We start from the raw sequence: 17,522 nt of genomic DNA on the forward strand, positions 1-17,522 counted from the left end.
AGCAGTGCATTTGCCTGGACTCACATCTGTTCCCCTTTCTCCCCCACCACTTTCTGTTCATGGTTTATTTTTCCCAGTGCAGCCTCCCCAGCATAAGTGTCTATGTTGGGCAGCCTGTAGCCCTTCCAAGCCGATTACTGTAGTCATTCATTGGTCACTGCACGAGCAGATTAGAGCCACCTGAAAGCCTGCCACAGTCCCTGCTGCAGCCAGTTTATCAGAGCAGCAAAGGGAGATGCTGTCTGAAAAACCAGTTTGTTTTGTTCCTGGCACTCTCCCATCTGGTGTGAGTGGGACCATAAAATATAACCAGGTGGAAGAAAACCTTTCAGGTAGGAATCTTTTCCTTCAGTCATGAGAAATGCTGTCTTCAGGTCGTGGGTTGTTTTTCTTTCTGTCTCAGAAGGAGCCTTCTTAGACATTAATCGTTTAAAGAAGGTTATCACTGCAATAAGCAGCCTCTCTTTGGGAGGCCACAGCTCTGTTTCTCTGATACCCATATTTCTGCCAAAGGTAAGCAAAGAAGCACTCTTACTTGCCAGCACTGATGAAATGTTTGTGACAGCTTATCAAAGTCACTGCTTATTTGAAAGCATTTTGCTTTATTTCAAGCATAACATAAGTGATTAGAGATGACTTTACAAAATATGCCAGTCTAGTCCTATTAAATGTCCAAAAGGCATTCCAGAGCAGTAGCTGGGTGGGACCGCTTGCCTGTGTGAGAATTGGTTTCAGAGCACTAAGTGAAAGGGAGAGGGGCTTTGTTACTGTACTGAAAAGTCAGAGGTAAACTGTCATGAGCATCAAAAATAAACTGTTGCAAAGCTTTCAAGAGTTCCCCAAAGGTCTCAGTCCAGCATCCTGTATGGTTCATCAATAGCTATAGCCTTTCTAAGTTAGTTTGGGGTTACTTTTTTTTAATTGCCTTCTTGCAGGATCTCAAGACCAAACGTGGAACAGAATTCCAGCTAGAAACCAAAACTGAAAGGCAAAAGCAAAACATGTGAAAGCTCTTAATGATGGAAGATGTGACATCAATATAAAAAATTCACTCTAAAGACAGTTTCTTATTATAAATAATTTCCAGAAAAAGGGGAACCAAATTTGGATAAACATGAGGGATGAGTGCATGCAGAATAAGAAAAATTTAAATGTCAGAAATTGCATTACCGTTTCTTATAAATGAAAAGGTGAGATGCTGACAGAAAAAAAAAGAATTAAAAAAAAACAAGAGAGAAACAAAAAAAACCCTTAATCAACTATGACACATGATCAAATACCGTGAGCATTAAATTATTATGTACTAGAATAACAGAAAGCAGGTAATTATAATAACAGTAGGGAACAGCCCTGCATTGGTCAAAGGACAAACTGTCCCACCTTGGGTTGCCAAATTCTATAGTGTTCTAAGTTTCAGCTGAAAACTGGAAGCCATCAAAATACATATAAAACCTGTTCACTGAATATATGCCTGCATAATTTTGAAAGCAGGGGTGTGATGTTATCCCAAAGAATGTTTTCAAGAGCCGCTGTTGTGGATTAGCTAATGGGAGCTCCAACAGCCATCAAACTACCTCACAGGATTAGCTCAATTTTTAAAACTCTCCAGAAGTTGCCTGAGGGAAGCATCTATCATTGCTTTGCAGCAGAGGAACAGAACAGAGGGTAGGAACCTTGTACAGCTGTGTGCTACTGGAAGGGCTTCTCTGCAGCTTCATTTTAAAGAAGGCTTGACTGTTGGGCCACATACACAGATCCTTTTTTTTTTTTTTTTCCTTCAGGGTAGTGTTTTGGTTCAAAATATTTTTAATAAATGAATTAATCAAGAAGAGAAAACTAACCATAAGTAATGCCATACTAGAGCTACCTTATCTTTTATGGACTGAAATGCCAAACAGTCCTTGCTTTAGAATACCTTTCTGATACCAGTTATATCCAGAAATACAATGTGGTTTTTTCTCTTTTTTTTCCTCTTTATAGTAGTCTAACTTCAAATTTGGTTTCTTAGCTCTCAATTTGAGTCTTATTTGTATTTGAGGGATTCCCTAACAGCATTCTTAGTAGAGTATCCTTTTGATTGCTCACCCAAGAGAGGAGCTGAACTGTTTTAATGTTACCACAGGATAACTAATTTTGTTTCCAGTGTGGATTTGCCAGAGAAGGGAAAGGCTGAAGAGGCTGTAACCCTTTAGATCAGTGGCATCTTCAGGGCCACGTGGTTTATGTGATTGCCTGTTCTTACTGTGCTTCCATTGCATTTCAGCTCATGCACAGCCCAGTTTTTTCTCTAATGGAACTGGTATATCTATGCATCATGACTCCCTGCAATTAAAGTAAAATCTACCTGGCAGTCACACTAAAATTGAGACTGTACATGTGAAGGTGAAATAGAACTGCCTCAGTAGAACGCCTGTTTTTACTGTGAAGCTGACCTGGCTTGACCTAGCATACATGAGGCACCTTTCCTGAAGTTCTCAGTGTCAGACTGGTCTCTAATGCTGGGGAATTAGCAGTGGACAGCTGAGCTGCCTTACAAATGTGTTTGGTAGATATACAGGCTCTCAGGCCTTCCATGGAGTTGCTGTCTGTGACAGTGACAAAAGAGCAATTACTTGATGTAAATAACTTGGAAACAGGGTAAGTCATTAATAAGGCAGACAGTTCTGAAGGCAAAAGCAAACACCACTTTGGCTGCAGAAGCTTCCAGTGAGACTGTCAGGGAGGAATTTGGTCTGCTGACTGCAAAGTGGTCTGCTATGAACCCAGAAATCTATTTTGTGTCTGACCCCTGCACTCTTCTGGAGCTTTCTCCTGAGGAGGGGAAGCAGAGAGGGATGTAGAGGGATGCAGTTCTCTTCTGTCTAGAATCCAACATTGGACTCATGGGAAGTTTGAAAGCTGTGCCAGGAGAAGTTCTGGCTGGACATCAGGAATCATCTGTTGAGAGAATGGTCAAACACTGGAACAGGCTTCCTAGAGAGGTGATCAATGCCCTAAGCCTGTCAGGGTTTAAGGGGTATTTGGACAATGTCCCTAACAACAGGCTTTAACTTTTGGTCTGCTCTGAACTGGTCGGGTAGCTGGACTAGATGATCCTTGTAGACCCCATTCACCTGAGACAGTCTGTTCTATTCTGACTGTTCATAATTCTTACTGGTGCAGCCTTTTGATAGTGGGATTTCTGGGGTGCCATCTCAGTTGCGCAGAATCATAGAATGTGCTGAGTTGGAAGGGACCCATCAGGATCATCGAGCCCAGCTCCTGGCCCTGCCCAGGACACCCCAAGAATCCCACCTTGTGCCTGAGAGCCTTGTCCAAATGGCTCTTTAATTCAGGCAGCTTGGAGCTGTGACCAGCTCCCTGGGGAGCCTGTTCCACTGCTCCACTGGAAGAACTCAGTTTGCAGAACAAACTGAGCTGGCAAAAGAGGTTAAAATGCTGACCTGGTGGTATCCCATACAAAGGAAAGACCCTGCAAAGAAGGAGCATACATGGAGCTGCAGGATAGGGCTTGAAGCCTAGCCCAGAGTAAAACAAAGATTTCCAGACAAGATAAAGTGGAACTTGATCTCCTTTGTATAACCCCAGCCACCCTGAGTGGTACAGGCTTAGGGCGTTGTCAGTCTTAGGTTAACAGTTTTTCTGTGTCATGCAAGGACAGCATGCAGCCTATAACTTGTTCCAGCTCTTAAATCTTACCTTCCATTTACAAAAAACAGACTATAATTGCAAAAAAAATGATGGGAGGTAAATGTGTAAATAACTTTGCTAGGTCATTGAACACCTAGTTCTCATGACCTAAGTTTGCAAAATGGCATACCAACCTGAGATCTCTAATAAAGCAGAAATGTTCCTAGATGTCTCAGGAACACAAAAGTCTGATACATTTTTATGCTATTATGAATCAAGTTTTGAATTTTTGAAAAACTCGTAGAAAATGTTATGCCTCAGGCCTGAGGCAAAGACGCTTTACAGAAAGACAAATGTGTGTCTTCATATCAATTTTTTGCCTCATAAAATCTCTTAACTTTACAGATAGCATTGTTAGCTTAAGATTTAGTAATGGCTGGATTTGTTTACTCCAAAAACATTGAGGACGTGAAACACTTTTCAAGTTTGAGATCTGTGTGTGAACCCAAATCTCATTTTGAGAGGTTTTAGTGGAATCTGGTGCTTCTCTCTCTGAGCCTGCTCACACAGAGCTTTGTGAGTTAAGCATTCTCCTCAGCTCAGTTGAGTTATTGGCCTGTGAGCCAGACTGATATTTAAGCACCATAAATGGTAAATGTTGCCGAGACAGCCCTTCCGCACGGCTCGGAGCAGGCATTGCTTGGCAGCCAACCTCACAATGCTGGCAAACAGATTCCTCCAGTATAATTAAACCTCTTCTAAGACTAAACACTGCGAGGTTTTTCAGTGTTCTGAACATAAGGCAGCAAACTCTCTATTCTTTGTGTGTCCTTGACTTGTGACCAGTTGTAACCCTGGCCTTGGCCACTGGGTTGCTGCACTGGAGCTGTGTGTAAATGCTGTGCTGTAGCTGACCCAGCTTGAGCTGGGGGCTGGAGAGGCCAATCTCCACAACTCCTTCCAAACTCAGTTATTGCGTGATTCTGTGCAGTGCCCAGCATGCTGAAGTCCTGATATTTCAACAGGAGATGTCAGCATTCTGCAGCTCACATGAAAAGGCCTTCAGTACATCAGGGAAGGCAAATGAATAAGAAAATTTCCTAGACTAGATGATGTCCATAAAATGTTAACTGGTTTGACTACAGCCCAGGTAAAACCCAGGTCTGGTCTTTGGAAACATTCTTAAGGTTTGCATCCTCATATGGATATTCTTCTTCGGCAGCAGATCTGGGAATGGGAATGGCACTGTGCAATTACTGAGTCTTTTTTTCCTTCTCTCAAGGATATAGATTTATCTGTGTCTTTTACCTCAGTATATAAATAGTTGGTTGCATAATTGCCCTTAAACTGGTACAGGTGTATTGTGCAATTGACTTGTACTAGGTTAACTGTTCAGTTCAGCATGAATTTTCCCCTTTTCTATTAGATATGCACCTTCAGCTCAATAATTCACCATTGCTTACCAATATAAATATGTTTACAAATATGCTGAAGTCCCAAGTCCTGATCCAGATCAAAGCTTATAAAATTCAAGTTTATTTTGGTTTAGACCCACAGCTAACATTGACTCCTCTTGCAATAACTTCCAGTCTGCAGATATGCAGAGGTTAAATTTATGTAAGGAGTCTTGGAAACCTGGATTGAGAAAATTGAAATAAAAGAAGAACATTTTTATTGCCCTAAATTTCTAATAATACAGGTTAATAAATAATATATATTTGTATATGGTCACTGTAGATAATCTTACTATTGATTACACAAATCATGGAGGACAGAATAAGAGATTAGTAGAAATAGTTTTACATCAAAAGGAATATATCTTTTCCCACTGCCATCCAAATATGCTGAGAATTTGTATTTTTCCTAAGAAATTGAAAGAATTTAAATTCTCCTTAATCGCTATGGATTTAATGCAGTAAGTGGCTTTTTTAAACATAGATTTGAATGCTTATTAGAGTGCCTTTCTAATAAAAAATGAACCCTCAGGGGTAAGGGAATGTGGTGGGAAAAGCCTATATCCTTTTTGCTTTGTTGAAAATATATGTGGGTATAAAAAGTACCATTTACATGCTTTGCTTACTATTTCTGGTCTCCCAGGCTATGTTTCCCACTGAGTTGTGCATCTTATTACTTGCTGTTTCCCAACATTCATGCATATTAAAGCCTGAGGAAAGGCAAAAAATGGGAAACTTATAAGTGGGATCATTGTGGTGGACTTTTAAATCTATCACCCTGTGTAACACCTTATCAAAAACCTGTTGAAATGACAGAGAGATCTCTGTCCACTAGAAAGGCTCCAGCTGGGCTTAAACATTGCGCCAGGCTCTGTGCAAAAATTGTTCTCTGTGAGATGCCTCTCAGAAAATCATAGCTCTCTTCTGTATTATCTTACACCATTTGACCTGTGTAAAACCAACAGCTGTGGTTATAAAATGGAGGCAGCTTTTGTAAGCTACAATAAAGTAAACTAGACATAAGGTCTGAAAAGAAGTCATTGAAATGTACCTGTGTTTTATCAAGCCCATCTGCAGGAGCAGTAGGTAGGGCTCTCTGATGTCCCCCATGAACTGAGGGAATTGAGTGCACCAGCAGAAGCTGATTGAGGAAGAGAAAGGGACAGAGAAAATTAACTGACAGAGAAATTTTTAGTAACTGTGTGTTGATTCTTATATTCTTTGTTTTCATTCTTAGAGATGAACCTACTCCTTTGTGAGAGCAAAAAGAATTAAGAGTGATGAGGGAGCTATTAAATGGCTATAGGTGATTAGAGAGCATTAACATAATAGACAGAGATCAGATCTCCTCTTTTTTCACATCCAGTTGAATAAGCTTGAGGATGCATAAATACATAATGAAGTCATGCCTTTATGCTAATGTCAAACAAAATTTTCCTTGGGTTCCAGATTTCCTTTCTGGTGCCAGATGTGCCGTATTTTTATTGTCCGTAGTTTTGGCAGCAGAAATACCCTGCAGTGTTATGAAAGAGGATGTTGCAGCCAGAAGCACAGTGACTTGCAGTATCTCAGCTGGGAGCTTTGCCTCTGCCTTCTTCCTTTCCTCTGTCCTCCTGCTTTGGGCTCTGAAGCCAGCACTTCCTGAGAGCATATGGATTTTGAACCCCAGCAGAGTTTATGTGGTCAAAGGGACTTTGGAGCTATGAGGGAAATCAAGCACTAATCCTGGCCAGGACTTTCTGTGCAGTTTTCTTATTTGTGTCCTGTTTTCATTTCTGCTTCCCTACTATTTTCCTGGTACAGGTCATGGATTTTGTTCCTGATGTATGAAACGAGCAAGCACCTAGCAGTGGCTAGGGAATGTGAACTTCTGTGGTTGTTGCGCTTGAAGCCACCCTTTTGCAAACAGTTTCTAGCTTTTTGTGTATGGTTTTTCTTTCAATATTTTAGTGTCAAAATAGAGCCAGGTGTTTTCAAAAGGAAGTAAAATCACACAGTGTCTTTTCAACATAAATAGGAATAGGAGTTATTTGCTTAATCTCAAATGATCGGTATCCCATCTTTTCACTCCAAAATCAATTTTATTGTTGTTTTTCCAGAGAAGACCTGTAAGGCTAAAATTGAAGGACCCTTAGGTATATTATATGTAGAGTACTGCTATTACTTTGTAAAATTGTGAAATGTTAAAGCATTCATCAGACAAACACTGAGTCACTGCATAGTGCTATCATAAATAAACAACTAAAAGCATTTACAAGCTTCGGAAGAATTTGAAAATAGTTAACATTCAGGCTTTGTAATTTGGCCTCTGCATGATTGTACCAGTCCCTTCTGAGAAAATGCAATGATTTTAGACTAAATAACAGAATTAAAGTAGACTGCATTGTCTTGTGTAAAACATCTGTGAGAAACTAAAGCTGTCAGTAGATAACTTTAATTTTTTCTAAGTCTAGAAGTCCATAACATCAAATTTTAAGTAAAGGAAAAAAATGTTACATTAAATCAGCCCCCATGGTTTCTTAATGAAATAGCATTTATGGGTTAGAACTAGTCTTTTTAATCGTTGCTGCTGCATCAAGAAATATTTGATTATTTTTTGTAATATTCTGGTTAAATTGTTGGTACAAAATGCTACTGATTAACATACACTTCTAAGAGATCCCTTTAAAACTATATATTTTTGGAGTAGGGGGGAAAGCTTGTGTTTTGAAGAAACCCTGTTCAAGTTGCCATGAAATCAGACTTATAAGCCATATATGTGCTGTATCCTTGATGACACATGTTTGGGTGAGAATACTGGTTGTTTTAGCCATGATTTCTTTGTTGGTCTAGAGCCACACTTCTGCTTTTGTTTTTCTTTCTCTGCTTTCCTCTTCTTGTATATCTGCCTTCTAGATTTGCAGTGTGACTGGTTATTTCAGTAAAAAGGGTAACAAGAACTTTTTTTAACCATACTTTTCATTCTTTTTTTTCCCGTGCCCTTTTCCAGTCTTACTATTTTATTGGGATTTTTTTTTCCTTTTCTTCCTTTCTTTTCCTCCTTTTTTCATTATATGGATTTTTTCTTTCCCCCACATTTTGTGACAAGAGTTTCCCTTTGACGGACAAAGGGATTTCCTGCAGGGCATTGGAGCAGTGAAGGTGCATGTGCTGATATTGCTTAGTACAGCAGTTTCTCTGAGTAACCATTACAAAACAGAGAGCTATGGTGAACCACAGGAGTTTATTTCTGTAGATGAGTTTCCCCCAGCTTCTAGGCTATTTTCTGTACAGCATTAGTCACTTCCAAGCAGGGGCTGTGGGAAGCCCTAAGGCTGATCAGTGTGGTCTGATGGTGAATCAGGCACTCCAGAGTTGTGCTTCCATAGCACCAATCCAAATGGGTCTCACTCAGGTCCCATATTTCCATTCTCACATGCATCAATGTCTCCCTGCTCAGTGCCAAGAAAAGACCTGCAGCATGAGCCAGTGAGACAAGATTTTGGCCAGAAAAAACTTTGCTAGAGAAGAGGAAAAACTTCCCCTCCAGGCTGCTTCCAAATTTATGCTGAGCTCAAATTACCCCAGTACAAATTCAACTTTTTACCTCCAGGAGGTTCAGTGGGCTTTCTCAGTGATTTGATGTCTTTGTTTTCTAATCACTAATTTTATGAATTGTGGTTTTTCTCCAACCTGGCACTTTCTGTAATACTATTTGGATGTGATTGATATTTCTTTGAAAATTTTGAAGGTACGGTTAAGCAAAATAAAAATATTTTCACATGTGGATAGAACGTAGGGCTGGAATTTTAAAGGCAAGACGTAAGAGGTCTGAAAACAAGCTAAACCAAACAAAAAGTGTATCCAAGGGACTGATAAATATTTATGACTTTTTATATTTGGTCATGATCGCTGTTTGGGCTTCAGAAGTGTCTTTGCTCAGGTTTTTAGAGCAGGAGTAGACTTCCTGGTCTAGTGTACCATATAGATCAAGTTAAATGGTCTTGTTTCATAGCCTCTGAATGGCTGTGGCTAGTGGAAACAGCATATCACAGATAGACTTAAGAGTGGATTATTTAATTCTAAATTCCCTCAGTATTTGATTGTACAGCCTCAAAAGAAAAATTTTAAAAGCCCTAATCCAACAGTTTTCTGATATATATTGATATCTCAGGTTTCAGTCTTTCCAATCATCAATCAGTTGCTGAAGTGAAGTAGAGGAGAGGAGTGTGGTGACCTCAAACCTATTGGATATTGACCATCTAACAATCTAAATGGTTTGTGATTACTTACAGAGTTACAAATCCTATGCTGCAGTGAGCTTACATTTCTAACTCATCAATCACAGCAATGGCAACTTGTAACATCCCCTAGGGTTTTCAGATTAATTTAGCAGTGATTACAGGCGCTGAATTTTTGGTTACAAGGTTTTGCGTTGCTTTGCCTTTTCTTTTCCTCACCTGAGCATGTGTACTTGGGGAAAAATGAGTGTGATTTCTCAGTGATACTCTGTGATATCTCTTAACAATGATTTAAGAGGATTCTTGGAAGGAAGACAGTTCCATTCCTATTTCTTGTCTTTCTGCTTGGAATACTGGCAAGGCAAAACAGCTGTATTAGGTGGTTTCAGTTATTTTTGCCTTCTGAGAGCTGAAACAAAACCACTGTCTCAAAATCATGTTGAGCCTAAGGTCAGTTAAAGTTTGTCATGAAAATTCCAGTAAGAGACCCCTTTTGTTCTTTTTTCGACTTCACAGAAAAGAAGAGCAGCAAGAAGGCAGAGAGTGCACAGGCTGCAAAGTTAAACAAGACCTTTGCACCCATCTTCCTTCAGGGCCTGACTGACCTCAAAGTAATGGATGGAAGTCAAGTGATAATGACTGTGGAGGTATCAGGTGTGTAGCCATAGAACAGTATTACATAAAAAACTTAAATCCTGCTGCGAAGTGTGTGGGGTTTTTTCCATATTTTTAGCAGGCATCTTTGCATTTGGAAATAATATTTCTAGGAATCAGTTTTTAAAAGCTAGGTTAGTCTAATGTGATCTTCAGCGTGGCTGGGTTTTTGTCCATTGTCCATTTTTAACATGTTCAGACCTGTAGAAGTGTTTCTTGATTGGAATGATATAATAAGTTTAATATGGGTCCTCTTGTTCAAGTGGACTTGTAATAGATTTTGTTGTGAACCAAAAAAGATTGAGTTCCTGTCACCTGGGGTAAGATTAATGCTACAGAAAGAGCAATCCTGGTATGAACTTTGGTATCAGAAACTCTTAATAACCATCTTTGTGGTGTCTAGAACTCATTCTCCCTCTCATGTTGTATGCATGCTTCCCTAATTCATTTGTATTTTAATCATAATAAGACAGACCATTTCACATTACACAGCATTGACAGAGTTAATAATAGAAATTCCTGAATGTTTTGAAGATGAAATTGCAGAATTAGGTGGCAAAAACCCCCAAACTTGTTCCTTTTTTTAATTGACATAGGGTGGGGTTTTGCGTGTGTCTCAGATTTTTGTTGCTTGCTTATTTTTAGCTAACCCATCTCCTGAAATTATCTGGCTGCATAATGGGAAAGAAATCCAGGAGACAGAAGATTTCCACTTTGAGAAGAAAGGCAATGAGTACAGTCTGTACATCCAGGAGGTGTTTCCTGAAGACACAGGCAAATACACCTGTGAAGCCTGGAATGAAGTAGGAGAAAGTCAAACACAGGCTACATTGACAGTTCAAGGTAGAAAGTTCCTCTTCACCTTACAAAATGGTGAAAGAAAATTATTATTCTAATGTACTGGAGGAATGTCTGTTTAAAATACATGAATGTTTATATGGTTTGTTGTGAAGGACGCTCAAGTTCTCAGTCTCTGCATCTGAATTAAAAAGGATATTGAGCAGAAGCAGCTTTAAAAAAAAATCTTTTCACTCTGGAACATTATGTTACTATTTCAAAAATGCATTCCTGAGTCCTATTTCTAGGGACAGTGCAAAACTTCTGCTAAATGCAGCTTTAGGTTACAACTATCAGGCTTACTTAACTATGGATTAAAGTAAACCTTTTAATATGTTTTTGTTTCTAATTGAAGTCCTTAGTCTTTGAAAAAGCTTTTTAGGAGCTAGGTATCCTGGCTTTAATGTTAGAATTGTAGTGGTAGCAGGTGAGGAAGACATGATTTCTGCAGTCTGAGAACTAGCTGCAAAAATTTTGGCTTTAAATCTCCTCACATGATGTTAACCCCACAGCAAACACTCAAGTACCTACAAACTTCCTGTGCCTGGGCACACACTACCTTTGTGACAGGGACTTCTTCTAGTATTGACATAATGAATACTGACATTTCCTCATAGCCACTACTGAGAATTAGTGGAAATCACTGTGAGACTTTTATTATTTTAATGTAGAATATCTTATCTGCAGTGTTTGAGAGAGCTGTTTAATCTGTTGTCACTGTCTGCTCTGAATTCAGACCTTCCTCTCTCCCCCAGTTCCCCTTGAGATCTGGCCTTGGGGTCAGTCTTCTATATTAAATGCAATTTTATGCAATTGTTAATGATGATTTATTGCATGAGCTCTCAACTGCACAGCAGTCATAGTACTGTTACTTGCCCTTAAAGCTATTCCTACCCCTATTCTCTAAGGACAAATCTCCAAGATTCCTTTTAGGGCAGCTTTAAAGTCCCTTTGTTTTGCTCTTAATATAAGCTTGGATCAAGCCAGTAAAGTGCCAAGTAAATGATTAATTTTAGTACGAACACAAGTTACTTCCAAAATTAAAGTCTGACTTATTTTCAGATTAAAAACTTATACCATGCATGTTCAAAATAACTTCCCTTGCCTGTGATTGCCTTCCCTGAAATTAGTTAGCTTAGTGGTGACATTCAAGCTTGGCATTTTCTTCTGACTTGTAAACTGTTTGTAAACTGCAGAACCTCAGGATGGTATTCAGCCCTGGTTCATTAGCAAACCGAGATCAGTGACAGCAGCTCCTGGGCAAAATGTCCTGATATCCTGTGCCATTGCTGGAGATCCTTTCCCCACTGTTCACTGGTTTAAAGATGGGAAGGAAATAATGCCGGGAACAGCATGTGAAATCCTGCAAAATGAAGACATCTTCACACTGGTCTTGAGGAATGTGCAGTCTCGTCATGCAGGGCAGTACGAAATTCAGCTCAGGTATGTTGGCTGTGAAAAAGAAGGTTGTTCCCTTTGACCAATTAGTTATATTTACCTTCAGGTTAAAATTCCCGCTCAAAGAAAACAGGAGTCCCATCCTATTCAAGTGGAACATTAGGGTACTAATGGACAAAGCAGTATGGTTTCTTTTTGTGATCCCGTAAAACAAAGCTTTGTGGCAGCAATATGGGAAGCAAGTTCTAGCAAGGAAAACCACAATCAGTGTCCTGAGTTTTGGAGGTGTTGTTTATCATGTTTGGCATCTCTCTAGGTATTTGCAAGGATGCCTCTTTCCATGGGAACAAGCTGTCTAGGGAGGGCAGTTACACAAGATCCATACCTTTAAGGGGAAAAAGTGTTTCTTGGCCATGTTTGAAATGTCTGAATCTTGGAAGTTGTAGTCTCCTTTTGCTGACCTATCTTTGAAATAAGGCACCTTGATGCTTGGAACATCTTGTCATTCCTACAAAATCTGGAAGAGTTGTTTTGAATTTAATTTTATTTTATTTTGGTAGAATAATTGTGCTTTAAATGAAGAGTTAGATTTGCTGGATCCTGACCTTGTAGAAAGTGCCACAGCACTTTACACCTGCAATGGAAATAACTCTGTGCTGTTTACTGTGCATAGATGTAGTTGCTTTACTTGGCTAGTGTTTGGGCCTTTCTTTATTAAAATTACTTCATCATCATGGGCATTTGAGTCCATTACAGCGGAAGAAAATTATTTGGTTTTCTCCACACGCTCACTTTTTAGTCCAGGTGTACTAGTCTGAATTGTCCTTTGCCTACTTGCAAATAAATTACCCATATCTTCTTAATGCAAGAAAGGAGGGAATTTCTTAGTAAATTCAACCTATTTAGCTTGTAAACAATGAGTTTAATTTTTTATAGATATAGGTTTTTTTCCAACCAATGTGGCCCAAATCATGGATATGTCACTATGTAGATGTTTCCTAGCTCGAAGGTATGATTTCATGGACTATGACAGGCAGACACAAACTAGCTTCAGTATATTTTAGTATTTAAAGTCAAATGAGGTGCTTATTTTTCACCAGAAAAGGGTGTTTTAGAAAATTATAGATGTTGAATATCAAGATTTCCTATAATGAAGTTTTCCTATACTTAATTTCAAGTCTTATTAATAACATTTATGCAGGTAGAGCCACATGTGCTATAACCTTCTTGCAAATCAGCTCTTCAGTAGATTTAGGCCCTTTATAGTCTGCAATAACCTGTGAACTGGCTCATTTCAGAGCTGGCTTTTTTGCAATAGGCCCAGGTCCTCTGGGACATTCATAATGCTCATTTGGGCAGGTCATGTCTACAGAAATCCTTGCATTTATTTTCCTTTGGGGATCAGGGGTGTTTCTACCACTCAATATCTCTGGCAGGATTAGAAATGCCAGTTTGATTTCATTCAGGTCATCAGCCTTGACAGGAGAGAGCAGAAACTGTGAGAATTGCTACTTGCTGCTGGTACATTTCCACACCTCAGTGTGTGTGCCCTGGGCATGAGCATCTTCTCTTATGATATGCTGGTGGTTTCATTTGAACTGAAAAGAGAATGAGATATTTCAGCAAAACTTCAGGGGTGGAAGAATGAAAGAGGACAAAGGAGAGCCAAGAGAGTTTTGTGGAGTGTTGCTGGGACTGATGTAGGAAGTTGATCAGGTGTAGTTGGTGATCACTCAGGCCAAATTCATCACTGGAGCCCTTTATTCAAAGTGGAAGTCTGATATTATCATAACTCTGGAATGTACACTTAGAAAATAAATTATTTCAGACAATTACTAGATGAGAGGAATTTTTTGGGGGAAGGAGAAAAAGTAAACTTTGCTATAAAAAGAAGTAAACAAAAGTAAAGTTGTAGCTATAAAGGAGATTACATGCTAGTTGCAGCTATTCCCTAATCCTTTCACTGCAGAAATAACTGGGAATCCCACATAGATCAGTGCATACATTCTGGCTTTTTCTAATCCACAATGAGTAATGCTGTGCTGCAATTAGAGCAAAGGGAATGCTGGTACCTCATTTTACCCTGCTGTCACTTGTAAAATTCCAGTGAATATTCAGAGAACAGAAAGTCATATGTTTTTAGGCACTGGTTGTGTACTATGAGTAACAGAGAGGTAAAAGCCTCGGGCATATCCAAGGAGCCAAAAGTCAGCTGTGTAACTTCAAGTTTGCAATAGAGTTGCAGTAATCTTCAGCACTAAATAATCTTGACTAAATAGCTGTTGAACTGGCTGCATTTGTCTTGAATACTTGATTAAGAAGTGTTTATATATTCAGAAACTGTTTTACCAGCACCTGAGAGGAAGAGGGCTGTGTTTTGTGTCTTTCTCTCAAAAACTCCTACAAACGCCATTAACAAATATGGAATAACTGGGAAAACATAAATCAGTTCACTAAAGAGTTTACCAAGTTGACAGTAGGCTATTTTTAAACCTAATCATTTTCATTTCAAATAAAATGTGCAGCTCCTTTTCACATATTAATTTTAGAAGCAGGTTGCATAGCTGCTCTTAGGGAGTCACTCCTTCTCCAACTCTTTTAATTTAGTCCAGGCACAGTTTCCTACTAGTATTAATTATTTTCCCATTTTGTTCTCTATTATTCTTAATTCTAAATTCTGTCCTGATTCCTTCACAATTCTTCTGTTGTGTTGGCTGCTCACAAATTAAAACTTTGGTCTTAAAAATGTTGGTTTAACACAAGATCTGTTTGACTGTTGCTGGTTCTTGCTCCTTTAGTTACAGTGAGCTGATAAGGACGTGGAGCCCAGTGTGGTCCTGGTGTGATCCATCCATGATTGCTCATTGGCTCTCTGTCTTACCATTCCTCAGCATTATTTAGAGTACATTTTGCTTTGCCTTTTACTATTTAGCAGACTGCTAAGTCTGGATTTTAGAAGAGTAGTCAATGTAGCCCCTCCTGGTCCTTTTTTTAAACCTACAAAGGCCTATGATTCCTCTACATTTGCATTTTTCATTTTAATTGTCTTAATAATGTTCCATTGAGCCTGTTATGTCTCAGGCTCAGAGGAATAGTGCTGCATAAATATTAAAAGAACAGATGCACCCACTTCTGCAGTTCATCTATTGAAATTTGGACATTTTACAGTCTTCAAAATGCTTAGAATGGAAATAAAAATCCTTTTCCTTACTCATAAAAACAAAGATACCAATTTCCCCTCCTACCCTTTGCATCCTTCCAGTGATGCAGGCACTGGTATCCTGTTATCCCAGCATGACTTTTCCGTATTCTTTCAGTGTGTACATCATAAATATGAGAACTGGACAGAGACTGGGATTTCTGAGCAAAATCTTTATCTTTATAGCCATACAATCAACAGAAGACACCTCAGAAATCATGCTGCAGTTCCTAAAACAAATCATCTGCTTTGTTATCCTTTGGCTTCTCAGACATTAAGTGTTTTTCTTCTCCCATGCTCCATCTTCCATACAAGCTTGTTGATTAGTATTGATTTAGATATTTTGATAGTCTGCTTAAAATCAGGGGAAAGCAATCCATTTTATAAATCAGTGGTACTTTGAATATTCTGCAATTCAGGTTATGTAAAAGCACTCCTAAGATTACGTTTCATTAGGCTAAGCAGTAAATATAGCTCTGTCTTTCTGTAAAATTCAGTTTGCAAACTTTGTTTTCTCCTATTAATTCATTGTCTATTTTTAGAGAAGAAAGCCATTACTCCTTCTTGTTCTATCCTCCCACTTAGTGCTGCAAAATACAAATAAAAATATTGTTCTTTCAGGTATAAAAAGCTTTTGGCAAAACATTCAAGTGAGGTAAATCAGTGCATCCTCTTTGAAGCCAGTAGAGCTGTTCTGCTTTATACCAGCTAGAGTCGTGATCCAGTAGATCAGTTGCTTTCTTTGGGGCTAAAGCTTCATGGAGTCTGGACTATCTCTCCATTTTACTCACAAAAAAGTTTCAAAACCTCTTTCTGAGGATTTGCAGTTACCTACACTGAAGCACCAGCTATAAGTAGGGATCAACTTCTTCACCCCTTTCAGTTTACTCTTGAAAAAATGTCATTTACTCTGCAATATTTATTTCACACTTGGTAGGCTGGTAGGAAATTTCAGTATGTCCCCTCAGTATAATTACAACTGCTTTTTTTCCTGTTCCTCCAGGGAGTGCTTCCTAGGGACATGCAGACAATAAGTCTCATCTAAGGTTCAGTGAAAATATTTGAGTAGGTTCTGCCAAGAAACTAGTATTTCAAGATATTTTGAACATAAAAGCCATTCCAGGGAAAACTGATCCCACAATAGGACGCAGAGCTATTTTTAAAATTGCCTCAGGCTTTGCAGCTGGGGTTTTATTTGTTTTTGGTGGGCTTTTTTATTAATATTCCTTGACATTTTAAAGATAAGACCTGTGCATGAGCATTCTACAGAATAGTCCTGCAAAAGTCAACACTTCCAGGCACTTCTTCACAGCAAAGCTACTAAGCACAGGTTTTACCCATGTCTATCATTATTCTGCAATAACAGAGCCACTAAGATCCGTCTGGGTTTTGTTGACAAAATGCCAACGCAGAGAACCTCAAGCTGCACAAGTAATGTTGTTATTGCCAAGATTCCAGACAGCAGAGACATGAAAGACTTGAAGATGTGCCCATGTAATGCAAGGCTCTCTTTTTTCTAACTGCCCCTATGCATCTTTGCCTTGCCTGGGTTCTGAAATTGTATAAATGTAAAAAACATTTACCAAGGTTCTGGAATTATTCTTGATTGAAATTGGTATCTAAATCACCCAATCCTTCTTCATTTTTCTTGGCTTGTTTCTCTTTTTCCATCCTGTGATCTCCAAGCTGGGTCGGTGTTTTTAACTTCATCTTTTTAGACTCTGTCACTAAATTCAGAAGACAAGAGTTTGTTCTCCCTGCTCCTAAAATCATCAGTTTGATTTCACTGGGAGCAGGCCTTACCCTAGGAAGGCTACACTTTTGAACAGACTCAAGGTTTGTATCCAGTAGTTTGCTTTTCAGCCATTCACTTGAATCAGAAATCATAATTAAGATCAAAAAACTACCTTGTGAATAATTTTTCCATCTAGGTACTTGTATGTCCCACTGTTGCCATAATTTGTAAGTGCTTCCCAAGGTTTTAAAAATAGAAAGAACAAAATGCTCTCCTACTTTCTTACCCCCTCCTTTATTTTCCAAACCCTGTGAAAAATAGCTTACTTTAGAAGGATTTACTTTGCCTGCCTTATTTGCTTCTTCGCATATGCAAAGAATTTACAGAGGGAAAGA

General features: G+C 38.9%; 1 protein-coding gene across 3 annotated transcripts in view; it reads left to right on the forward strand.

The window, feature by feature from the left end:
• MYLK (myosin light chain kinase) overlaps positions 1-17,522 on the forward strand; it is a 194,324-nt gene that overhangs the window by 101,519 nt on the left and 75,283 nt on the right. For all 3 annotated transcript variants that reach the window (XM_014306826.2, XM_031056337.1, XM_031056340.1), the window contains 3 exons: positions 9,821-9,958; positions 10,604-10,801; positions 11,992-12,238. In XM_014306826.2, the coding sequence (XP_014162301.1) occupies positions 9,821-9,958; positions 10,604-10,801; positions 11,992-12,238 (583 nt within the window). The remainder of the gene's footprint in view (positions 1-9,820; positions 9,959-10,603; positions 10,802-11,991; positions 12,239-17,522) is intronic.

This window comes from Geospiza fortis, unplaced genomic scaffold (genome assembly GCF_000277835.1).
Source record: "Geospiza fortis unplaced genomic scaffold, GeoFor_1.0 scaffold112, whole genome shotgun sequence".
In the NCBI taxonomy this organism is placed as follows: Eukaryota; Metazoa; Chordata; class Aves; order Passeriformes; family Thraupidae; genus Geospiza; species Geospiza fortis.